The sequence below is a fragment of the Salvelinus sp. IW2-2015 genome, linkage group LG28 (genome assembly GCF_002910315.2).
Source record: "Salvelinus sp. IW2-2015 linkage group LG28, ASM291031v2, whole genome shotgun sequence".
Taxonomy (NCBI): Eukaryota; Metazoa; Chordata; class Actinopteri; order Salmoniformes; family Salmonidae; genus Salvelinus; species Salvelinus sp. IW2-2015.
In genome coordinates, this window is record NC_036868.1 from 12626547 (window position 1) to 12652799 (window position 26253).

The window sequence follows — 26253 nt, forward strand, 5'->3', positions numbered from 1 at the left end:
CAACACCCCTCCTGCCCCTCTTCCCCACAAACGACTTCAATGACGGCAGTCTCAGACTAAAGTATGTAGCAAACGAAAGAGCAGTGGAAGAATTTTGTGCAAGTGGTCAGGCCATTTTTTCACTACAGGCCGTATCAAAACATCCATCAGATCTTGCATGCTGACTGCACGTCTCAACAATTATAGCCTGGTTGTCCTTTGAAACGGAACTCAGGGACTTTTTGGACTATGATGATATAATCTCCACCTTCAACACCATGCCTAGGCATCTACACTTGTGCTGTAAAATGTGAAACACAAGAAAGTTAAGTCTGGATACTGTTTATTTTCAATTTAGCCTAATGTTTTCATGCCYGCCTTGGTAGGTCAGGCCTATGTGTTTGATTCAAAGTGAGCTACTGTATTCATACCCACCGTGATATTAGGCTATGTATGATGAGTTCATGTTTTAATGCCTGCCTTGGTAGGCCATGGTTTATGTTTGCGGATTCAAGTGAGCTGTTGTACTCATACCCGCTGTGGTATTATGCATAATGATTTCATGTCTGAATGCCTATAGAGTACATTTACATTTACATTTAAGTCATTTAGCTGACGCTCTTATCCAGAGCGACTTACAATTTGGAAAGTTCATACATATTCATCCTGGTCCCCCCGTGGGGAATGAACCCACAACCCTGGCGTTGCAAGCGCCATGYTCTACCAACTGAGCCACACGGGACCACGTGTAGTGTTTGTTTATTCAAAGTGAGCTATTCATTTCATACCCATACGTTTCATAGCCGTACAGTTCAAGATATAGGCCTAAAGTGTTTGTATTGTGTTGTGCGTGGCTGTTTTCATATGGCAAAAAGTGGGCACTTTTGGGCTATTGAGCACCACACGGGCAGGTAAAGCTGAGCCTGCGAAAGTCAAATCAAATATTTCAGCACCAGACAGCTCCGCCCTCCGCTCTGTTCTCTGACTCCTGATATTCGCATTCACAATGAGAATGATTCGCATTCACAATGAGAATGATTCGCATTCACAATGAGAAGTTCTACAGTTTAGCCTCTTTATTTTGCTTCTCGATAGAAGAACTTTAGGGACAGGTTATGAGGTTCAGGCCAGAGGATCAGACTCGATCCGGTAGCGATCATCAGTTCCCCTATACACGAAATAGCCTAGGCCTACAGAAATCAAGTGGCAAAGACTAAAGCATAAAACAGTTATACAAAAATAGTAATATTAGGGTAGGAATATGTGGAAACCATGGTTGGCGCCCCCCTTGGGTTGTGCCGTGGCGGAAATCTTTGTGGGCTATACTCGGCCTTGTCTCAGGATGGTAAGTTTGTGGTTGAAGATATCCCTCGAGTGGTGTGGGGGCTGTGCTTTGGCAAAGTGGGTGGGGTTATATCCTGCCTGGTTGGCCCTGTCCGGGGGTATCATCGGATGGGGCCACAGTGTCTCCTGACCCCTCCTGTCTCAGCCTCCAGTATTTATGCTGCAGTAGTTTATGTGTCGGGGGGGCTAGGGTCATCTGTTATATCTGGAGTACATCTCTGTCTTATCCGGTGTCCTGTGTGAATTTAAGTATGCTCTCTAATTCTCTCTCTCTCTTTCTTTCTCTCTCTCAGAGGACCTGAGCCCTAGGACATGCCTCAGGACTACCTGGCATGATGACTCATTGCTGTCCCAGTCCACCTGGCCGTGCTGCTGCTCCAGTTTCAACTGTTCTGCCTGCGGCTATGGAACCCTGACCTGTTCACCGGACGTGCTACCTGTCCCAGACCTGCTGTTTTCAACTCTCTAGAGACAGCAGGAGGCGTAGAGATACTCTAATGATCGGCTATGAAAAGCCAACTGACATTTACTCCTGAGGTGCTGACTTGTTGCACCCTCGACAACCTACTATGTTTATTATTACTTGACCATGCTGGTCATTTATGAACATTTGAACATCTTGGCCATGTTCTGTATAATCTCCACCCGGCACAGCCAGAAGAGGACTGGCCACCCCTCATAGCCTGGTTCCTCTCTAGGTTTCTTCCTAGGTTTTGGCCTTTCTAGGGAGTTTTTCTTAGCCACCGTGCTTCTACACCTGCATTGCTTGCTGTTTGGGGTTTTAGGCTGGGTTTCTGTACAGCACTTTGATATATCAGCTGATGTAAGAAGGGCTATATAAAATACATTTGGTTTGTATGGAATTTAATGTAGCCTAAGCCTTTTTTTGTAATCCATAAATGTCCTCCAGCAAAACATACAATACAGAGATGAATCAGTAACAACTAGCATCCTCTTATCTGGCCCCTTAGCCTAACATATCAGCCATAAGGGCCTTTTATTTCATTCTGGATATCATGCTGGATGTATTTTGCATTGCYATGACTTTAGGTCATTCAGAGTAGCATCTGTTTTTCATAGATTTCTTTTACACAGGGTGCCTATTCATTCACCAGGCAGGCCGTTTGGGAAATGTTTGGAAAATGTTTTCCATGCACCATTTTTCCATGCACCACGACTACACCACTGATGTCTGTGTATTTTTGCTGGAAAATGTTGGCCCAGTCACTTTTACTCAGGCCCAGCCACACGGCAATTTCTGCCTACGCCTCTGGACTCAAAGGCCATTGCTGTCTTACCGTCTTGTGGCTGACCAGTCAGGGGGATGTCTAGGGACCGGCAGAATAATATAGTAGACACACAAACACCTACACACACACCAATTGCACACACACACACCTATGGGTTCAGATGTGATAGATGTAAACAGACTCACCTGTACGCTTGTTARTGTGGTGTATTGGTAGGCTTTGATAACCAGGTAGTTAGCCTCGATGTCTATTAATCCCAGAATCATATACTTCCACCATCGCCTCTTCAGTATAGCCAGCAGATTCTCCTCACCTGTGAAGAGAATAAGAGATGTTATAACAACGTCTGTTCCCACAGGGAATATAACTGTACGCTCATGAGATATTGTGGGTTGATATACACTATATATCCAAAGGTATGTGGACACCCCTTACGTAGCACTGTCATAGGATGACACCTTTCCAACAAGTTAGTTCGGCAGATTTCTGCCCTGCTAGAGCTGCCCGATCAATTGTAAGTGCTATTATTGTGAAGTGGAAACGTCTAGGAGCAACAACATTTTTCTGTCCTCGGTTGCAACACTCACTACCAAGTTCCAAACTGCCTCTGGAAGCAAGTCAGCACAAAAACTGTTAGTCGGGAGCTTCATGAAATGGGTTTCCATGGCCGAGCAGCCGCACACAAGCCTAAGATCACCATGTGCAATGTCAAGTGTCGGCTGGMGTGATGATAAGATCGCCACCATTGAACTTTGAAGCAGTGGAAACGCGTTSACTGGAGTGATGAATCACGCTTCACCATCTGGCAGTCCGACGAGTCTGAGTTTGGCGACTGTCAGGAGAACGCTACCTCGTTGAACTACCGTATATAAGATTTCCCTTTCAGCTTCAGTGCATGGCTAACATTTCCAAATTAATTACAAGACAGATACAACAAGGGAAGCAATTAACATGACAAAACAAACAGATAAACAAAACCACCCTTGAGAGAAGTCAGCCTCTTCCCAAGGATCATGGGAGGGGAAAAAACTCCTGCAATCTCAATAGAACAATGCGGCTAGCTAGTTATTTGTTTTCAGTTATTATAGCTAGCACTGTGTGCAGTAATCTCTTAGCACAACAAGCCCAACATGAGAGCATTCTAAAATGTCAGCTTTTTTAATGATCATAATTGCCAAAAGAAAGCTCTCTGGGATCAGAGTGTGGGTAGAGTGAGAGAGAAAGAGAGTCAGGCCAGAGAGGAGGAATAATTGGAGACAACAAAGAAGCTAGTTCAGCACAACACTATTTACAGAGGAGCAGGTAGGAGGCATCCAAAAGCTAATTATTCATTCATGCTCAAAAACATCAAACTGTCAAACAGGTCGGTGGGGTTATTACTACGGTAGCTACAGTATAGTCTTGTCATACCGTTAGAGCACTGATAAATGTGCTGGTACTTTATGAGAAATCTAAGCTAATACTGTAGCTATGAGCGAAGAGTCTGTGTTTGTAAAACAGTTGATGTAACCCATTTTGCAGTGCTTGAATAATTACATAAACTTGTAACAGATGCACTGAATTAAATTGTCTAATTACTATGCATTTGCATATATTGACAGTCTTTCTAAGCACACAGAGATATGCCACCAGTTGTACAGATTCCTGGAGTTAAACATTTGTAGGGAAAAGGTTCAAAATGGCTTCCTTTCCATTACTGGCGGGATTGCAGAGTGCAGTGCTGTGATGGGGAGCTGTTTCCTTTCCCAGATTCTGGATGGTTCTGTGCTCTACTATAAGTCATTACAATCACCGGGTAACGGTCACACAGCACAAAAAACAGCCAGCCTGCCACTGTTCACGGAGAAAGGTTGTTTCCTAAAAGTACAGGTGTATTTACCTAGTTTTATGTCCGTAGCTTAGCGTCCAGCTTCAAGAGAGGTTATCTGTTAGGTTAAACAGGGATGTCACTGTGTGTTCTTTCTCTATACATACKTCTAAGGACCAGGGAAGTCACCAGGATCTGGCTTTCGGGGCTTTAGTCCTACATGATTTTGGGTCATTCCCAAATCTTTTGTCGTGCTGCGATGATGTAAAAAGTGGTTTGAGATAAAACTCCCCAGAAGTCAGCCAACCGTTATAAATCAGGGGTGTAGTGCCACTTCCATGTCCGCCACTTCCAGAATGGTGCCATGTCTTGCAARATCACTTTATATTTCATTTGTATTCTACATAACAAACCAAATATAATAGCATAGATAATGTTAGGCTACTGTCATACCAAAAACASCACATAATTTCTGATGAAAATTTAGGATGATTGTGCTGAAATGTTTTTTTTCTCATGTGGACAGACCTCAACAGCAGGTGCCATAGGCTAAAATATGCTTTGACTGAAACAAAATCCAGGTGGCTGTGTTTAACTCCATCTGCTCTAAAATGAGATTAAACAGCTATGCTACTTAGCCTACTGTCACGCCCTGACTTTAGAGAGCCTTTTTATGTCTCTATTTGGTTTGGTCAGGGTGTGATTTGGGGTGGGCATTCTATGTTTTGTTTTCTATGATTTTGTGTTTCTATGTTTTGGCCGGGTAATGGTTCTCAATCAGGGACAGCTGTCTATCGTTGTCTCTGATTGGGAACCATACTTAGGTAGCCCTTTTTCCCTCCTTTCGTTGTGGGTAGTTGTCTTTGTTTGGGGTACTATAGCCCTCAAGCTTTGCGGTTGTTTTGTATTGTTTATTGTTTTTGTTGGCGACATTATCCAAATAAAAAGTAATGTACGCTCACCACGCTGCACTTTGGTCCACTTCTTTTGACGGCCGTGACACCTACGTCATTTAAGAAGATCGAAATGCATATTACCATGAAACTGAAATCAAATGAACTACCTCAGTTGTAACTGAGGTAGTTCAGGTGAAATGGGAATCCTCAAGGGCACTGTGTGTGTGTCCCCCAGCCTTCTTCCTCCATTTACCTTCTGATCTGTGTCTGTTAGACTAGAGACAACAAACATCACATCAGACACAATGCAAACAGAAGGCCAGGTGATTGGACGCCAATGATCTGTGTGACTTTGATGGGCTCTCTCCCTCCTATGGCTCTGTGTGTAAGCAATGAGAGTTTATTTGCACACCTCGGGCAAAGAGCTGCGCCTTCATTAAGTGGGACTTCCAGTGTTTGAAATGACAGCATGGGCGGCCCAATCTCTCTCCTCTGTTTTGAGACAGTCAGCGGTTCACCGGGGCAACCCTCTTCACGATGATAAATCACACTCTAACACTAAGCAGAAAGACACCTCTCTAATCTTGGATGATGTCGAAGTGTTTGAGTTTGCAAGGCAAGATTTGTTCGTTTTCTTTAACACTTGAGCTAGTACTAGAAGTTCCTTCTATTCTAAGTATCCTTGGCAGGGGGGAGGGGCCTGAATGAAACAATAACATCCAATGGTCTCGTTATTCCTCATCCAATTATAGGACTGGCAGTGCTTTAAGTGGTAGAGTAAGTTAAATGCAGAGCACTGCAGGATCTATTCCTATAGTAGCATTATTCATTGTTTTTACATRGCCAATCAGTGTGTGCGTACCCAGAAGCTCCAGGGGACCTGTGCTAGCTAGCTTCATTTGCACTCTGTCACTACCCAGACAGGCTAATGTTCTCTTATTCTGTCCTTGTTAAAAGCTGCTGACTGCTACATATCCTGCCTCATATACTCATCTCCTCTGCATCTCTAMTCAGGTCTGGAGATGTTTTCTGATTTCCCCGGATACATTTAAATTGCTTTTCAGTGTCTGAAATGGGGAAAGGGAAAGGGGGATACCTAGTCAGTTGTACAACTGAATGCATTCAACTGAAATGTGTCTTCTGCATTTAACCCAACTCCTCTAAATCAGAGAGGTGTGGAGGGTAACTGCCTTGCTCAGGGCAGAACAACATATTTCTACCTTGTCAGCTCTGGGATTTGATCTAGCAAACTTTCGGTTAATGGCTCAACGCTCCTACCCGCCAGGCTACCTGCCACCCCTATTCAATACCACTCGATCCAGACTTAATGGAATCATTGATTTCATTGGTGTAGAGCTTTCTTCATAGGCCTAATTCTAAATCAAGACTCCTATTTTGTTTACAGCCTCATAGCTCTCAAAAGTCTCTCAATATAGCCACGTGTGTGGTTAGATAGGCGAGGGTAGGCTAGTTGCTCTCCGCCTCCGCTACCTCCTACCTCAACCCTAGTATAGACATACCTTATTACATTATTGATTATGTGCCTATTGGGACAGAAGCACAATCCAACGCATGTACATCAGCAGTAAGAATTATGTTGTGACCATCCCTGCAGCAAGGTCCTGTAGCTCAGTGAGTCTCCTCTGCTGTCAATAGGCTGGGATGGGCAGAGCCTCCCTCCTAAAAAACAATAAAAGAGCTCTCAGAGGCAATCACCAACTGGGAGGACAAAGGTATTGACCTGACTAAGTACCTGCAGGCTCCTGAAGGAAAATACCACAGGAGATATTGAAGAGTACTGACTCGAGACAACTTCACCAAACTGTCACCAAAACACACACACGCACACAGTACCAGTCAAAAGTTTGCACACACCTACTCATTCAAGGGTTTTTCTTTATTTTGACTATTTTCTACATTGTAGAATAATAGTGAAGACATCAAAACTATGAAATAACACATATGTAGTAACCAAAAAAGTGTTAAACAAATCAAAATATATTTTAGATTTTAAATTCTTCAGAGTAGCCACCCTTTGTCTTGACAGCTTTGCACACTCTTGGCATTCTCTGAACCAGCTTCATGAGATAGTCACCTGGAATGCATTTTTAATTAACAGGTGTGCCTTGTTAAAAGTTCATTTGTGGTATTTCTTTCCTCCTTCATACGTTTGAGCCAATCAGTTGTGTTGTGACAAGGTAGGGGTGGTATACAGAAGATAGCCCTATTTGGTAAACTACCAAGTCTATATTCTGGAAAAGAACCGCTCAAATAAGTAAATGGAAACGACAGTCCATCATTACTTTAAGACATGAAGGTCAGTCAACACGGAAAATATCAATCATTTAGAAATCTTCAACCGCAGTCACAAAAACCATCAAGCGCTATGATCAAAATGGCTCTCATGAGGACCGCCACCGGAATGGAAGAACCAGAGATACCTCTGCTGCAGAGGATAAGTTAATTTGTGTTACCAGCCTCAGAAATTGGAGTCCAAATAAATGCTTCACAGAGTTCAAGTAACAGACACATCTCAACATCAACTGTTCAGATGAGACTGTGTGAATCTGGCCTTCATGGTCAAATTGCTGCAAAGAAACCACTACTAAAAAGGACACCAATAAGAAGAAGAGACTTGTTTGGGCCAAGAGATACGAGCAATGGACAATAGACCAGTGTAAATTTGTCCTTTGGTCTGGAGTCCAAATTGGAGATTCTTGGTTTCAGCCGCTGTGTCTTTGTGAGACGCGTTGTGGGTGAATGGATGATCTCCGCATGTGTGGTTCCCACCGTAAAGCATGTAGGAGGTGGTGTTATGGTGTGGGGGTGCTTTGCTGGCGACACTGTGATTTATTTAGAATTCAAGGCACACTTAACCAGCATGGCTAGCACTGCATTCTGAAGAGATATGCCATCCCATCTGGTTTGGGCTTAGAAGGACTATCATTTGTTTTTCAACAGGACAATGACCCAACACACCTCCAGGCTGTGAAAGGGCTATTTTACCAAGAAGGAGAGTGAAGGAATGCTGCATCAGATGACCTGGTCTCCACAATCTCCAACCAAATTGAGATGGTTTGGGATGAGTCGGACCGCAGATTGAAGGAAAAGCAGCCAATAAGTGCTCAGCATATGTGGGAACTCCTTCAAGACTGTTGGAAAAGCATTCCAGGTGAAGCTTGTTGAGAAAATGCAGAGAGTTTGCAAAGCTGTCATCAAGGCAAAGGGTGGCTACTTTGAAGAATCTCAAATATAAAATATATTTCGATGTGTTGAACACCTTTTTGGTTACTACGTGATTCCATATGTGTTATGTCATAGTTTTGATGTCTTCACTATTATTATACAATGTAGAAAATAGTAAAAATAAAGAAAAACCCTTGAACGAGTAGGTGTTCTGAAACTTTTGACCGGTAGTGTGTATATATATATATTTAAACAGAAACAACATATTTACATAAGTATTCAGACCCTTTGATATGAGACTCTAAATTGAGCTCAGGTGTATCCTGTTTCCATTGATTATCCTTGAGATGTTTCTACAACTTCATTGAAGTCCACCTGTGGTAAATTCAATTGATTTGACATTATTTGTAAAGGCACACATGTCTATTTAAGGTCCCACAGTTGACAGTGCATGTCAGAGCAAAAACCAAGCTATGAGGTCGAAAGAATAGTCCGTAGAGGTCCGGGAGAGGATTGTGTCGAGGCACAGATCTGGGAAAGGGTACCATAATATGTCTGCAGCATTGAAGGTCCTCAAGAACACAGTGGCCTCCATCATTCTTAAATGGGAGAAGTTTGGAACCACCAAGACTCTTCCTAGAGCTGGCCACCTGGCCAAACTGAGCAATCGGGGGAGAAGGGCCTTGGTCAGGGAGGTGTGACCAAGAACCCGATGAACACTCTGACAGAGCTCGAGAGTTCCTCTGTGGAGATGGGAGAACCTTCCAGAAGGACAACAATCTGACACTCCTCAGTAAAAGACATGACAGCCCGCTTGGAGTTTGCCAAAAGGCACCTAAAGACTCTCAGACCATGAGAAACAAGATTCTCTGGTCTGATGAAACCAAGATTGAACTCTTTGGCCTGAATGCCAAGTGTCACTTCTGGAAGAAACCTGGCACCATCCCTACAGTGAAGCATTGTGGTGGCAGCATCATGCTGTGGGGATGTTTTTCAGCGGCAGGGACTGGGAAACTAGTCTGGATTGAGGGAAAGATGAACGGAGCAAAGTACAGAGAGATCCCTAATGAAAACCTGCTCCAGAGCAATCAGGACCTTAACCTGGGGGCGAAGCACACAGCCAAGACAACGCAGGATTGGCTTCGGGACAAGTCTCTGAATGTACTTGAGTGGCCCAACCAGAGCCCGGACTTGAACCCAATCGATCATCTCTGGAGAGACGCTCCCCATCCAACCTGACAGAGCTTGAGAGGAGCTGCAGAGAAGAATGGGAGAAACTCCCTAATTACAGGTGTGCCAAGCTCGTAGCGTCATACCCAAGAAGACTTGAGGATGTAATAGCTGCCAAAGGTGCTTCAATAAAGTACTGAGTAAAGGGTCTGAATACTTTTATAAATGTGATATTTCATACATTTGTTTTTTATAAATAAGCAACATTTCTAAAATCCTGTTTTTGCTTTGTCATTATTGTGTGCAGATAGTTTTTTTTCCCTCATCAATTTCATCAATTTTAGAATAAGACTAACCTAACAAAATGTGTGAATACAACTAAACGCACAAGTGTACAATGCCTGAGAAAGTGACTGACAAAAACCAAAGTCAGAGTCGACAGTCAAGGACAGTCGGGGGAGATAAGGAGATGTTGATGAAGGCTATTTGTCCAATTGATTGCTTGAATATTCCATAGAGAAATAGTTAAAACATTGATGAAAAAAAGAGGTGGGCTGTGGGTATTGCCACATTGTAATAGAAGGGCATTAAGTCATTGCAGGTGTATTGCATCATTCAGCCTGAAGTCAGTTTTTTTCCCTTCTAACACTTTATTACGGTACACACAGAGTGAATAATGTTGTGTTAAGGCTATTTCTGAAGAGAGCTAACATCTCTACCCTAGCAGCCAAGTCATTATAGTCCCTCAATGTCTGTGAAAATATGGCAACTGGATAGCTGTTAGAGAATAGCCTACCCCACAGATAACACGTACTATCACCTGTTCGGTCACCATGCAGTATATTAGAGAATCCATTACGACCTTGACATTTCATCTCTGTCTGTGTAGAAGAGACCATTAGTGGAGGCTTTCCAAGCTTTTTAGCCTTCATGGTAAATAAATCTATTTCAATAAAAAATCTATGCATTGAATTTCACTTAGAGGTGATTAATTAGGTAAAGGTCCACATGAATAAAATAAATTAATACAAAAAAATGAATATTCTTGGTTTCCATCATGAATATATCTGTGAACTATCAACAGAGAAGAGGATGATGCTTATGGTTCCCTGACTGCTTTTTTTCTGGGCACCAGTTCAACCAGTTCAGCACAGATGGACGAGACAGGGCAAACACAAATAGAAATAATGTTTCTGCACATTTCCCCCCACCCCAACCCAGTCCTCAGGTTCTCCGCTCTGCAACAGTTTTGAGAGTTTCAGTGATTCTAACCATTATGGCTGTTCAGTCATTTCTTTTGGACAGGCTCCACCTGGCAAAGCCTGTCCCACTCTCTCTGCTCTGACAGATTGGTACAGACGAATGCTGGCAGCCATTCCCATTAATCTGTGAATCCTGAAAAACAATGGCTTAACCTGCTGGGCCATATGCTTGGGAGACATTATTGTGTTAGAGAAGAGAGCGAGAGAGAGCCTGCCAGGCATGTTGGTCCCCATGGTGGCAGATGGGAGATTCTGACACAAGGTGGCATTTGCTGTGTTGGGTCTCTGTGTAATCATAGAAGGAGAAATTGGCGTGCTTATCTCAAATGTTTGTAGTGACAAAAGGTCTTCGGGTGCCAGGTTCAAAAAGCATATACTTGAAGAAAGGAAAAAACCTCAGAGGTCAAAAACAGACAATAGGCATGCACCCATATTTTTAGATGACGTCACATTGCAGTACTGCTTCTTTATTTTTCCACAATCATTATTTACATACATTATTTACAGACATTTTCTGTAAATTACAATAAACAAAGAAATAGGAAATTGCTCACAGGAAGCAACTTAACAGAAGTTCTTCGTTCAGGACTCTAGGGCTCTCTGTAAGACATGGATTTAATATCTCCCTCTGTAACAGCAATTTATCACCTACTATCAAACATGCTGACCACAACGCTCGCGTCGAGTGCATTGCAAAATAAATGTACACATACAGTTGAAGTCGGAAGTTTACATGCACCTTAGCCAAATACATTTAAACTCAGTTTTTCACAATTCCTTTAATCCTAGTAAAGATTCCCTGTCTTAGGTCAGTTAGGATCACCACTTTATTTTAAGAATGTGAAATGTCAGAATAATAGTTGAGAGAATGATTTATTTCAGCTTTTATTTCTTTCATCACATTCCTAGTGGGTCAGAAGTTTACATACACTCAATTAGTATTTGGTAGCATTGCCTTTAAATTGTTTAACTTGGGTCAAACATTTCGGGTAGCCTTCCACAAGCTTCCCCACAATAAGTTGGGTGAATTTTGACCCATTCCTCCTGACAGAGCTGGTGTAATCGAGTCAGGTTTGTAGCCCCTCCTTGCTCGCACACGCTTTTTCAGTTCTGCCCACATATTTTCTATAGGATTGAGGTCAGGGCTTTGGGATGCCACTCCAATACCTTGACTTTGTTGCCCTTAAGCCATTTTGCCACAACTTTGGAAGTATGCTTGGGGTCATTGTCCATTTGGAAGACCCATTTGCGACCAAGCTAAGCTTCCTGACTGATGTCTTGAGATGTTGCTTCAATATATCCACAGAATTTTCATTCCTCATGATGCAATCTATTTTGTGAAGTGCACCAGTCCCTCCTGCAGCAAAGCACCCCCACAACATGATGCTGCCACCACCGTGTTTCAAAGTTAGGATGGTGTTCTTCGGCTTGCAAGCCTCCCCCTTTTTCCTCCAAACATAACGATGGTCATTATGGCCAAACAATTCTTTTTTTGTTTCATCAGACCAGAGAACATTTCTCCAAAAAGTACGATCTTTTTCCCATGTGCAGTTGCAAACCGTAGTCTGGCTTTTTAATGGCGGTTTTGGAGCAGTGGCTTCTTCCTGCCTTTCAGGTTATGTCGATATAGGACTCGTTTTACTGTGGATATAGATACTTTTGTACCCGTTTCCTCCAACATCTTCACAAGGTCCTTTGCTGTTGTTCTGGGATTGATTTGAACTTTTCGCACGAAAGTACGTTCATCTCTAGGAGACAGAACGTGTCTCCTTCCTGAGCGGTATGACGGCTGCGTGGTCCCATGGTGTTTAACTTGTGTACTATTGTTTGTACAGATGAACGTGGTACCTTCAGCATTTGGAAATTGCTCCCAAGGACGAACAGACTTGTGGAGGTCTACAATTTATTTTCTGAGGTCTTGGCTGAGTATTTTAGATTTTCCCATGATGTCAAGCAAAGAGGCACTGAGTTTGAAGGTAGGCCTTGAAATACATCCACAGGTACACCTCCAATTGACTCAAATGATGTCATTTAGCCTATCAGAAGCTCTAAAGCCATGACATCATTTTCTGGAATTTTCCAAGATGTTAAAGGCACAGTCAACTTAGTGTATGTAAACGTCTGACCCACTGGAATTGTGATACAGTGAATTATAAGTGAAATAATCTGTCTGTAAGCAATTGTTGGAAAAATTACTTGCGTCATGCACAAAGTAGATGTCCTAACCGACTTGCCAAAACTATAGTTTGTTAACGAGAAATTTGTGGAGAAGTTTAAAAACGAGTTTAAATGACTTCGACCTAAGTGTATGTAAACTTCCGACGTCAACTGTACATGTTATTCAATCATTGCACCCACACTGCTCACGCACGTCAACAAGCGTCTGCGTAGCCAGGCACTAAAATAGAACTTGGTTCTATTTGTGATGTTCAACTCGTTGCAAGTCCTGCCTCTCCCATCTCCTCATTGGTTTTTAGGAGCATATACCCACGTGTGTGATTGAAAGATGAACTGAGGTCCACACTCCAATCTAGTTGGTTGTGGTAATGCACCTTAAAGTTGGTTGCCAACCTCCATATAAAGTCTGAAGAAGAAGAAGCCCGAAGGAGGAGAGATTACTAGAAACAAACTCGGTTTACCATTTTACCTGTGGATTAATTGTCGGATTAAGAGGACCTTGTGCATTTCAGGTAAAATAACAAACCAATGTTTATATACCATGACAAGTTAGCTAGTAACAGCAAGCTAGCTTGCTAAATTGCCATACATGTTTAATGCACTTTGACCTGTCCCCAAATTAATATAATTGGTTCAGAATTTGTTTTGATATTTCAACCTGCGTGTCCTGATCGCATCTGGTGTGGGTGGACAAAATCAACTTGTGTGCGGTCTGGTCAGCATGTAATACCTGTTAGGTGGCTGTACAACTTCTATGCCCTGGAACCTCAGTTGGCACACATCATGTCCCACCGCATTAAAGTGTCTGGACACAGGGGACTTCTCATCACCAGTTCTGATGTTGCTCTGTAATTCGAACTTTGAATTCTCTCTCAGACTTTCCAACATAATAATTGCCACCTGGACACTTAAGCAAAATAAACAACACATTTAATTTGACAAGAAAGGTCTTTGTGTAAGTCACATTAGCACCCATGGAGTCAGTGGAGGGATGGTTTCAGTCCTTCAGATATTAGATAATTTGCCCTCTAGCTGCTAGCCGCGCCCCGCTAGCTGTCTAGAGCATATTGGACTTTAAGCTTTATAGATCAATCGGCCAATTTCTTGGGCCACTATACCTATTTTGCAAATTGGACTTGGACCCCTCTGCTACTCGGAACCCTACTAATCCATCACGACTGGTCAATCGACGTCACCGCATGCGGAGGCTAAAGCAGTCTTTCCTCCGTCGAGACATTCCTCTAAGGCCCTTCTGCTATCCCCGGCCTGTTAGCTGTCTGAATCACCGTGTCTCCAGCCAGCCCAACCACTCACTGGACCCCTATGATCACCCGGCTACGCATGCCTCTCCCTAATATCAATATGCCTTGTCCATTACTGTCCTGGTTTGTGATTATTGTCTTAATTCACTGTAGAGCCTCTAGCTCAGCTCAATATGCCTTAACCTAACATTTAGTTCCACCTCCCACTTATGCGGTGACATCACCTGGTTTAAACGTCTCTAGAAACAATATCTCTCTCATAATTACTCAATGCCTAGGTTTTCCTCCAATGCACTCACATCGTACCATACCCTTTGTCTGTACATTATGCCTTGAATCTATTCTATCGCGCTGAGAAACCTGCTCCATTTACTCTCTGTTACGAACATACTAGACGACCAGTTCTGATAGCCTTTAGTCGTACCCTTATCCTACTCCTCCTCTGTTCCTCTGGTGATGTAGAGGTTAATCCAGGCCCTGCAGTGCCTAGCTCCACTCCTACTCCCCAGGTGCTCTCATTTGTTGACTTCTGTAACTGTAAAAGCCTTGGTTTCATGCATGTTAACATTAGAAGCCTCCTCCCTAAGTTTGTTTATTCACTGCTTTAGCACACTCTGCCAATCCGGATGTCCTAGACGTGTCTGAATCCTGGCTTAGGAAGACCACCAAAAACCATGAAATTTCCATCCCTAACTATAACATTTTCCGACAAGATAGAACTGCCAAAGGGGGCGAAGTTGCAATCTACTGCAGAGATAGCCTGCAGAGTTCTGTCTTACTATCCAGGTCTGTACCTAAACAATTCGAGCTTCTACTTTTAAAAATCCACCTTTCCAGAAACAAGTCTCTCACTGTTGCCGCTTGCTATAGACCACCTACTGCCCCCAGTTGTTCCCTGAACACCATATGTGAATTGATTTCCCCCCATCTATCTTCAGAGCTCGTGCTGCTAGGTGACCTAAACTGGGGCATGCTTAACACCCTGGCCATCCTACAATCTAAGCTTGATGCCCTCAATCTCACACAAATTATCAATGAACCCACCAGGTACAACCCCAAATCCGTAAACACGGGAACCCTCATAGATATCATCCAAACCAACTTACCCTCTAAATACTACATCTCTGCCTTGTTATTCTTTAAAAGTGCCTTCCTCACCATCTTAAATAAGCATGCCCCATTCAAAAAATGTAGAACCAGGAACAGATATAGCCCTTGGTTCTCTCCAGACCCGACTGCCCTTGACCAGCACAAAAACATTCTGTGGCATTCTGCATTAGCATCGAATAGCCCCGTGATATGCAACTTTTCAGGGAAGTTAGGAACCCATATACACAGGCAGTTAGGAAAGCTAAGGCTAGCTTTTTTAAGCAGAAATTTGCATCCTGTAGCACAAACTCAAAAAAGTTCTGGGACACTGTAAAGTCCATGGAGAATAAGAGCTCCTCCTCTCAGCTGCCCACTGCACTGAGGCTAGGAAACACTGTCACCACTGATAAATCCACTAAAATTGAGAATTTCAATAAGCATTTTCCTACGGCTGGCCATGCTTTCCACCTGACAACCCCTACCCCAATCAACAGCCCTCCACCCCCTACAGCAACTCGCCCAAGCCTCCCCATTTCTCCTTCACCCAAATCCGGATAGCTGATGTTCTGAAAGAGCTGCAAAATCTGGACCCCTACAAATCAGCCGGGCTAGACAATCTAGACCCTCTCTTTCTAAAATGATCAGCCGAAATTGTTGCAACCCCTATTACTAGCCTGTTCAACCTCTCTTTTGTATCGTCTGAGATTCACAAAGATTGGAAAGCTGCCGCGGTAATCCCCCTCTTCAAAGGGGGAGACACTCTAGACCCAAACTGCTACAGACCTATATATATCCTACCCTGCCTTTATAAGGTCTTCAAAAGCCAAGTTAACAAACAGATTACCGACCATTTCGAATCCCACCGTACCTTCCCCGCTATGCAATCTGGTTACAGAGCTGTTCATGGGTGCACCTAAACGATATCATAACCGCCATCGATAAGAGACATTACTGTGCAGCTGTATTCATTGACCTGGCCAAGGCTTTTGACTCTGTCAATCACCACATTCTTATTGGCAGACTCAACAGCCTATGTTTCTTAAATGATTGCCTCGCCTGGTTCACCAACTACTTCTCYGATAGAGTTCAGTGTGTCAAATCGGAGGGCCTGTTGTCCGAACCTCTGTCAGTCTCTAAGGGGGTGCCACAGGGTTCAATTCTCGGGCCGACTCTCTTCTCTGTATACATCAATGATGTCGCTCTTGCTGCTGGTGATTCTCTGATCCACCTCTACGCAGACGACACCATTCTGTATACCTCTGGCCCTTCTTTGGACACTGTGTTAACTAACCTCCAGACGAGCTTCAATGCCATACAATTTTCCTTCCGTGGCCTCCAACTGCTCTTCAATGCAAGTAAAGCTAAATGCATGCTCTTCAACTGATCGCTGCCCGCACCTGCCCGCCCGTCCAGCATCACTACTCTGGACGGTTCTGACTTAGAATATGTAGATAACTACAAATATCTAGGTGTCTGGCTAGACTGTAAACTCTCCTTCCAGACTCACATTAAGCATCTCCAATCCAAAATTAAATCTACAATCGGCTTCCTATTTCGCAACAATGCTGCCAAACATACCCTCGTAAAACTGACCATCCTACCGATCCTCGACTTCGGCGATGTCATTTACAAAATAGCCTCCAACACTCTACTCAACAAATTGGATGCAGTCTCTCACAAGTGCCATCCGTTTTGTCACCAAAGCCCCATATACTACCCACCACTGCACCTGTACGCTCTCGTCGGCTGGCCCTCGCTTCATACTCATCGCCAAACCCACAGGCTCCAGTCATCTACAAGTCTCTGCTAGTTAAAGCCCGCCTTATCTCAGCTCACTGGTCACCATCGCAGCACCCACCCGTAGCACGTGCTCCAGCAGGTATATCTCACTGTCACCCCCAACACATTCTTCCTTTGCCGCCTTTCCTTCCAGTTCTCTGCTGCCAATGACTGGAACGAACTGCAAAAATCACTGGAGCTGGAGACTCATATCTCCCTCACTAGCTTCAAGCACCAGCTGTCAGAGCAGCTCACAGATCACTGCACCTACATAGCCCATCTGTAAATAGCCCATCCAACTACCTCATCCCCATACTGTATTTATTTATTTATCTTGCTCCGTTGCACCCCAGAATCTCTACTTGCACATTCATCTTCTGCACATCTACCATTCCAGTGTTTAAATTGCCTATATTGTTAATTACTTTGCCACCATGGCCTATTTATTGCCTTGCCTCCCTTATCCGACCTCATTTGCACATACTGTATTAGACTTTTTCTACCGTATTATTGACTCTATGTCTGTTTATTCCATGTGTAACTCTGTGTTGTTGTATGTGTCAAACTGCTTTGCTTTATCTTGTCCAGGTCGCAGTTGCAAATGAGAACTTGTTCTCAACTAGCCTACCTGGTTAAATAAAGGTGTTTTTTAATTTTTTAATTCAAATTTAAAATTCGGTTACTTACTGTGCTTGCCAAGACCTGTTCTGTTTTCATCTACAATGAGCACAAAACATATCTCTACAACAATAAAATCTCATTGTAAAATCAATTTGACATTGTATGACATTTAAAAAAAACTTCTGCTCTAGATCGTCATCAGTTACTCGAGTTAATAAAACGCTAAACGCATTCTTTGGCACATTAGAGCTAGCTCTGTCTGTGTGTATTTAATATCCTTCCCAATCAGTGGGGCTCAGTGCTGGGTAATTGCTGTAAAATGAAGAGGGAGAAGCAGCCACCACTGATGGTGCAGCCTGAGAAAAAACCTGCTATCAACCATCAGCATTAACTCAATGTAAATAATAACCAGCTCAGCGTATTAATATGAATAATCACCTCGCCTCACTTCCTGTGATAAGTGATGCACTTGAGAGAGTGGGGGGAGGAGAGAGAGAGGCAAAGAAAGAGAGAGAGAGAAGCCTTGGGGGAGTGCCAGCTCGGCCTTCCTGCTGACCCCAATTCAGCTAGGCCACAGCGTAAATCGAATTTGAGTGGGGACGAGGGGGTCAGGAAGCCTTATTGGGAGCAGGGATGTAGGACAGTGAAAAGCTACCTAGCTGCCGGCGGAGAGGAGCTGAGCACCAATTCATTTCACAAGTCAGGAATAATAGAGTAGAGGCGCTGCTGCTGCTTACCCTTACACTTACAGTAGGGGGAGGTCAAAGCCAAAGGTTAGGAGGAAACCTGTGGAATAGTGGATAGTGAATTCTGTTAATCCCATACAAACCAGTGGGGCGGTGGGTTGTAAAAGCACTATGAGGTCAAAGCAAATAAGTGGTTGCAGTTTAAGCACTGTTGGTTAGGCACAACGTTTGTTGTCAATGTTTTGTTTTTCAGCGCAACTCAGAAAAAACTGGTGGCTTGATCAAAAAAACATTGTTGGTTATGAGAGGGTTATTAGTTTATTTATATTAATGATCTGTTACTCTAATAACTTTAGATACAAGTGAGTGAGACAACAGAACTGTTGGGCTGTTGGCTGCAGAGCCGGGGTAGGCAGCTGCTCCTGTTGTAGTCTCCCTTCCAGTAAGGCACTCAACCATCACTATTCATTCTGTGCATGGTCATGCTTACCGCTGCTCCCTATTACAGCCAGACTCTGACTATGGCCTTACACAACAAAGAACGGGACCAATTTGGCAGAGGTGCCTCTTGGAAAAGTAGCCACGCTGTCTAACAGTGAACAGCTTGCTCGGAAATAATATGTTTGTATGTTTATAATTACGTATATTATAACTACTGACAATGTCACATCCTGATCTGTTTCACCTGTCCTTGTCTCCACCTGCCTCCAGGTGGCGCCCATCTTCCCCACTTATCCTCTGGGTATTTATACCTGTGTTTTCTGTCTGTTTGTCTCGGCTCCGGTTTTTCCCCAGTCTCTCATTTTCTCATCCTCCTGGTTTTGACCCTTGCCTGTCCTGACTCTGAGCCCGCCTGCCTGACCAGTCTGCCTGCCCCTGACCTTGAGCCTGCCTGCTGCCCTGTACCGTTTTGGACTCTGCCCTGGCTATGAACGCTTGCCTGTCCCCGACCTGCCTTATGTCTATGCCTTGGATTGTAAAAATACCAGAGCTCAAACCATCTGCCTCCTGCGTCTGCATCTCGCCTTGTGTTGTTATAGACAACTGCATACAGTACCAGTAAAAAGTTTGAACACACCTACTCATTCAAGGAGTTTTTCTTTAATATTTTATACATTGTAGAATAATAGTGAAGACATCAAAACTATGAAATAACACATATGGAAAAATGTATTAACCAAAAAAAAGTGTTCAAAATATATTTTAGATTCTTCAACGTAGCCATCCTTTGCCTTGATGACAGCTTTGCACGAGCGAGCAGTGTGGGTGCAATAATTGAATAATATAGATTTCTAAATTTATTTTCCAACACTCGCACACACAAAAATTAAAACATAAGTTAGTTGAAATCAAATAATTTAAATACAGTAAGACATTGTTAGTTTGGCAAAAAAAAACTAAGCCAACATTTGTGGGTTACATCTTTTGTCCAATGGAAAATAATTGCAAAAAAGGCAGATGACCTATGTAGCAAATTAGGCTAAAGTTTCATTTGAGCGGTGTAGTCAGCCTGTTATAGCAACGCGCTCACCGGCCAAGAACACGCACTGTCGTGGGTGCAAGGTCCGATCACTTCTGAAACCAATGTAATGAAACAGGCAGGGAGCAGGTCTCGAACCCTGGACCTTCTAGCCTGAAGTCCAGCGCGCTATCGACTGTGCCGCAAAAGCATGCTCCAGCTGCACAGTCGATAGCACGCTGGACTTCGGGCTAGAAGGTCGAGGGTGTCCGTCGTTACAATAACACACATACATTATTAATTTCGGTTGCCTATCCTGACAAAGTAATTGACTGATGTGTGTCACAGAAAGTATTTGACTAGCCACAAAATAAGGAAATTATTGGGAGGGGGGGGGGGATTCTGACAGGGGGAGATTTTCAGCACAACGCTGCTCTAGCCTTTTAGGGCTCTGTCATGCCAAATAGTGTCCCCCTGCTAAAAAGTGTCCATCCCCCCACATCACAATGGGATTCGATGAGTTCTAGCTTCTGTTGCTAGGGCTGTTGCTAGAACTTGCAAAATTCTGACCGGATTACATAATGAACCGAAGCGTCCGTTGCTATGCTGGTTACATGGTTCTATTTGACCGGGTAGCAGCTGCAAAGGAAGGATGACGCGGGCAGTTCTAGTTCTATTTAACTCACAAACGCTCGCTCAGTCTGCGCAAAATTATTACCTTAGAATTACTCTCCAAGGACTGTGTTTTTGACGGTGACTACCTGCTGCTTCAGAGGACCGAAAAGATGGAAAGAGAACACTCTTTACCATATATAAGTAAATGTCGTTAAATAGGAGTAAATAATTTAAGTGTTTTTAGATTGACGTTGTTAGCTACTTACCTCACCCTGCCTAGTCAACTAACTAGTTAGCCAACCAGACAGTTTAATTTAGGTAACGTTAGCTAGCTATCTAGCTACTGTAACTGTTATTGTAGCTTTCTGTTTGTATTGWAATGAAACAGGCAGGGAGCAGGTCTCCAACCATTGACCTTCTAGCCCGAAGTCCAGCATGCTATCGACTGTGCCGCAAAAGCATGCTTGAGCATAGTCAATATCCTCGCTTATAAACCCAGGGTTGTTACACTACTCCCTCCTTTCAAAGATCAACTCAACGTCTTACACGGAACCCAAACCCGGCTGCGAGCGTGTGCCATCTTGCATACATTTATTTTGTCCCCCTACACCAAACGCGATCACAACATGCAGGTTAAAATGTCATATTAAACTCTGAACCAATTACATACATTTGGGGCCAGGTCGAAAAGCATTAATGGCAATTTAGCTAGTTAGCTTGCACTTGTTAGCTAATTTGTCATATTTAGCTAGCTTGCTGTTGCTAGTTAATTTGTCCAAGGATATAAACATTGAGTTGTTATTTTACCTGAAATGCACAAGGTCCTCTACTCCGACAATTAACAAACACATAAAACGGTCAACCGAATCGTTTCTAGTCATCTTTCCTCCTTCCAKGCTTTTTTGTCTTTGAACTTATATGGTGATTGGCATCTAAACTTTCATAGTATTACCGCGACGAACGGCAACACAGTTTGTCTTTCAATCACCCACGTGGGTATAACCAATGAGGAGATGGCACGTGGGTACCTACTTCTATAAACCAATGAAGAGATGGGAGAGGCAGGACTTGCAGCTCGATCTGCATCAGAAATAGAAAGGACTTCTATTTTAGCCCTTGGCAACGCAGACGCTCGTTGGCTCGCGTGAGCAGTGTAGGTGCAGTAATTGAATAACATAGATTTCTACATTTATTTTGCAATGCTCTCGCACTTTCCAACCAGGCGAAGTACTATGAGAGATGGGAGGGGGGAGAAAGTTTTAAAAAAGGATGAAAGTGAGAGAGAGGGAGAGAGTTGAAGACAGAGAGAGAGAAAGACAGCAGTGCAAATGTATTTTATTTAACTAGGCAAGTCAGTTAAGAACAAATTATTATTTACAATGATGACCTATGTACTTAGACTTGAGTATTTCAACAACTCTTCTCTTACAACTTGTTAGGCAATCATATGTACCTACAGGGGAAGGATGGCCAGCCACATAGGAGGGTGATTTTTACTATTGAGAAGGAGGCCGTGCTGACCGAGATCCATTCTGATCATTTTGGAGTGAAGCACATGACTGCCAAAATCAACCTACACTTCTTCTGACAGGGAATTGTCAAGGAGGTGGACAGCTGGGCAAGTTAAATAACCTTTTGTTTATCAATCACATTCTATTTGTCACACCCTGATCTGTTTCACCTGTCTTTGTGCTTGTCTCCACCCCCCTCCAGGTGTCGCACATCTTCCCCATCATCCCCTGTGTATTTATACCTATGTTCTCTGTTTGTCTGTTGCCTGTTTGTTTTGCTTGTGAAACCTACCAGCCTTTGTTCCCTTGCGCCTGTCTGTTTCTTGCTCCTATATACTAGTCCTTTTGACCCCTCCTTTTGACCCTTCTGCCTGCCTGTGATTTTATACCTTGCCCCACCTCACTGTAATTTTGACCCCTGCCTGACCTGACCCTGAAACTGCCTGCCGTTCTGGACCATTTACCCCTGCCTGCCTTTGACATGTCGTTTGCCTGCCCCTGTATTAGAAATAAACTGTTTTGTTTCTTCGACACTGTCTGCATCTGGGTCATACCTGAAACGTGATACTATTATATCTGAAATTATTATGATTTCAATCAATATCATCTCAAAGAGCATACAATGTTTCAATTTGTCACTTTTTACTTAAAGGTCAGTACCCTGTCTAGCCTGCCAGGGCGAAGACTGTGGCGCCGGTGTTGAAGCCTATCAAAGTTGTTTCACCATGGCACATGATCGGTAAGTGTCCCAATTTCAATTTTAAGTTAAGTTTCAAGTTTCTTTGTAATGGTTTCTTTATTTGACCACAGCAGAGTTCAATATTATAGAGTGTGTGTCTGTGTGTGTGTCAGTATCCTTACAAATATGAGAATCTGCAGACTGTATGACACAGATACAGGTAAGAATGAAGTAAACTTCTCTAACACTTTAAATGTTAGGGGTGGACCTCATCGGACCATTCACTAAATCCAGGAAGGGCAACAGCTGGTGTCTGCCGGCGACCGATCACTTTACCAAGTGGGTGGAGGCAAAACCGATTAAGGTCAGTAAAGGAAGAGTACGTGCTTAACTCTGAATTCCCTTCTGTAACCCATTTAAAAAAGGGTGCTTCGAACCAAATGTACATTTTAGTTTTGTATGATACCCATCAAGGACAAGACTGGTGAGTACACCATCGCCTTGGAGGTGGCTATCTTCAACACCCACGGTTCTCCTGAGGACATCTTGAGTGAACGAGGTCATGAAAGCTAGAACAAGGTATGGATGTTATTAGGTTATATTCTGTCACCAATGGTTTGTTAAATTATTATTATTATTTTTTTTTTTACAATTTATGTTTCCATGGTACATAAGACATTTTAATATCTTACATTATCAATAGATATCGCTTTCCTACCCCCTCCTCCAGGTTTGGTTAATGGACCAACCAGACTGCCATGGGCAAGTCCTTTGATTGGTACCAGGAAGGGTGGGAGAACAACCTGAAGGTAATTCTCTTTGTACACAACAGCAGAAGGTCTTCACCGAGTACGGACAGGAGCCGAAGCTGTTGACTGAGGTAAACAATGCCATTGTATATACAATTATTGCATATACTGTAGTCTTTCAAATGTGTGATTGACTTAGTGTTGTTGTTTGTCTTTTGCTATTTTTTTATAACGTGCTTTCAGATCTGTCACGATCTTTGAAATGAGCGGACCAAGATGCAGCGTGGTATGTTTCCATCCTTTATTTTGGAATAGAAAACTTAACTTTTCCTAACAGTGATATATTTTATGACGCCCTAAACTTCAGTGAAGCCCAATAGATAAAGTTAGTTAAGCTTTGGTTGACATTTGAGAAGGCAAGAAATTATAGTTATGCTGAGCTTATAAAAATGTACCTCTTCAATTTACCTCTCCAAATAACTTAAGGACCATCTGATTCTCTGGTCTTCTTGGTCGGATGCGGACAAGCTTGAGGTAGGCTGTACCTTCCAAAAGTGTTGAAAAGTATATATCTCCCATTTATAACACTGCACTAATCAAATCAAATCTTCTCACAGTAAACCTGTGTTTGCTTGTTTACATCTGTCTTCTACCATGTTCTCTTTAACTCTGCTCCTGTTCTCCAGGACCTAGGGGTTCTGCCCAACACCCAGACATGGATCCACCTGATGTCCTCCATTACCAACCATTCTCCAACTTCATTACATAATCTACAGCTACTGTTATTGTCATGTTGTCATCTGCTAAGAAAGTTTATGCTCTATCATACTGGGCACATAATGTGAGATACACATATAAACACTSCAGTCTCCCTCTTCAAATCCCCCTTCTGAGATTGGCTGCCCGTTGAGAACAAGTGATAGGCAGAACCTCCCACCCACACAACAACCACCTGCTCTATATTCCACACACCCAGAATTCAGTATTTTAGTCTGATTGCCATGTGAGTGTAGAAAAAATCTGTGAAAATGAATTAATGACACAACTGTACCAAGAACTAAAGTTTGTTTTAAAATCTTAAATATTGCCAGGTTGGTTTTCTCAGCTGTTTCACAAGGTGTTCATTATTGTAAGTTATCCTTTGATTGTATTTATTTGCTCCACATTATTCATTGTTGTGTCCTAGGACATACTAGATACATGTATATTCAACCACAAGGGTGTACTATATATTCAACCACAAGGGTGTATTAAGGTGCTATGCGAGATAGAAAGAAATGAATCATAACAGAGGACTACTGAAATGATATTATTTCAGTGTAGATAAGGGAAGGGCAGGTTAAAATAAAAACACGACAGCCAGACAAACCAGTGTATGAATCAAATGGATTTGCATATGAATGGAGTGGAAATGAGCTGACTTTGTGTTCTGTAAGATAAGTACCTTTAAAGTGTCAAGCAGATTACACATTTCCTTTGCCATTTCAAATCAAATGTATTGGTCACATACACATATTTAGCAGATGTTATTGCTGGTGTAGTGAAATGCTTGTAACACTGCACTGATCTGTCAAATTGACAAAACGTAACATTTAAAGACATGGATTTCATGTTGTAATTGTCAACAAGGTACCCAAAAGTAGTTCGAAGTAATGTTTTCATTTTATTAGCTTAACAAAACTTGTTAAAACAGTGAAATTATCACAGAAATCAGCCTTGTTTGCATAGCGATGATGAAAATAATGTAATTTAGGCTGTAATAATAATAATTAGGTCATCACACCATTGATATAGCAACAGACGCTAATAGTTAATCGAATCCCATTGTGACGCAGAGGGGGACATTATTTGGCATGACAGGCCCTAAGCGAGATTTGGTTCGGGTGGGGAGAATTTTCCTGCAGTTCTACACATTTTGCCCTGGCTTATGCCATATTAATGACATCTGAGTGAGAGTGACTAACAAAATCAAATGGGATTTCCCTGGAGGTCAGAGCCCCTGGGCACGTGCCATGCGTGACTGGTCAGTATTCAGCCATGATTACTACAAGTTTAGATAGCTGGCTAGACTAATTTACCAATCTAAAAATTGTTAGCTGATATGGCTAATTGAGTGACTGTCAGTGACTGACATAAGAGAAACATTGCTGATGCACAACCAAATGTCGAACTTGCACCTTGTGTAATCTACTATTCTAACTCTCAACAGTAAGTTTATTAATTTAATTTGTTTTGGGGGGGGGCACTATGCGAATGCTTATGTTGCTTAAGCTTGGAGCCGGCCCTGGTCATGTGGGTGGAAGAAAACTTAACTTAATTCAGCATGAAATGGTAATGAGGACAAAAAGCAAAAACTCCAAACTAAGAGTACATCTAAACTACCCCATAGGAAACCTCTTCCTCTGTCAGTCTGTTGACTAAAACCAATCAGCTCACTTTTCCACTCTTCTTGATCTGGAGGCTATAATCTACAGTTCTTCAGATAAACAGTGTGACAATGCCCACTCAAGCACAACAGGCAATGCTGAGAGTAGCACTGAAGCATTGACACCCCCCACAGGTGTTCCACTCAGACAGCCTTTCAATGGGTGTACACACACTCTCCACACAGTAACCTGCTGCTTTGTTTTGAAATGTTCCCTGTGAGCACTCCAGAAAGTCAGTAGATAACACAAACCCAGCTGCAAACTGTCTCCAGTTTATACAAGTCCTTTCCTGTCCAATTCATCTC

General features: G+C 42.8%; 1 protein-coding gene and 1 long non-coding RNA gene across 2 annotated transcripts in view; one reads left to right on the forward strand and one right to left on the reverse strand.

The window, feature by feature from the left end:
- Positions 1 to 26253, reverse strand: part of slc35f1 (solute carrier family 35 member F1) — a 172106-nt gene that overhangs the window by 68649 nt on the left and 77204 nt on the right. The window contains exon 3 of the mRNA XM_070435830.1: positions 2759 to 2886. Within this exon, the coding sequence (XP_070291931.1) occupies positions 2759 to 2886 (128 nt within the window). The remainder of the gene's footprint in view (positions 1 to 2758; positions 2887 to 26253) is intronic.
- Positions 21886 to 24947, forward strand: LOC111954019 (uncharacterized). Its single transcript, XR_011474351.1, has 7 exons — positions 21886 to 22833; positions 23034 to 23137; positions 23248 to 23352; positions 23504 to 23653; positions 23766 to 23808; positions 24009 to 24056; positions 24209 to 24947. It is a non-coding gene; the product is annotated as an uncharacterized lncRNA (long non-coding RNA).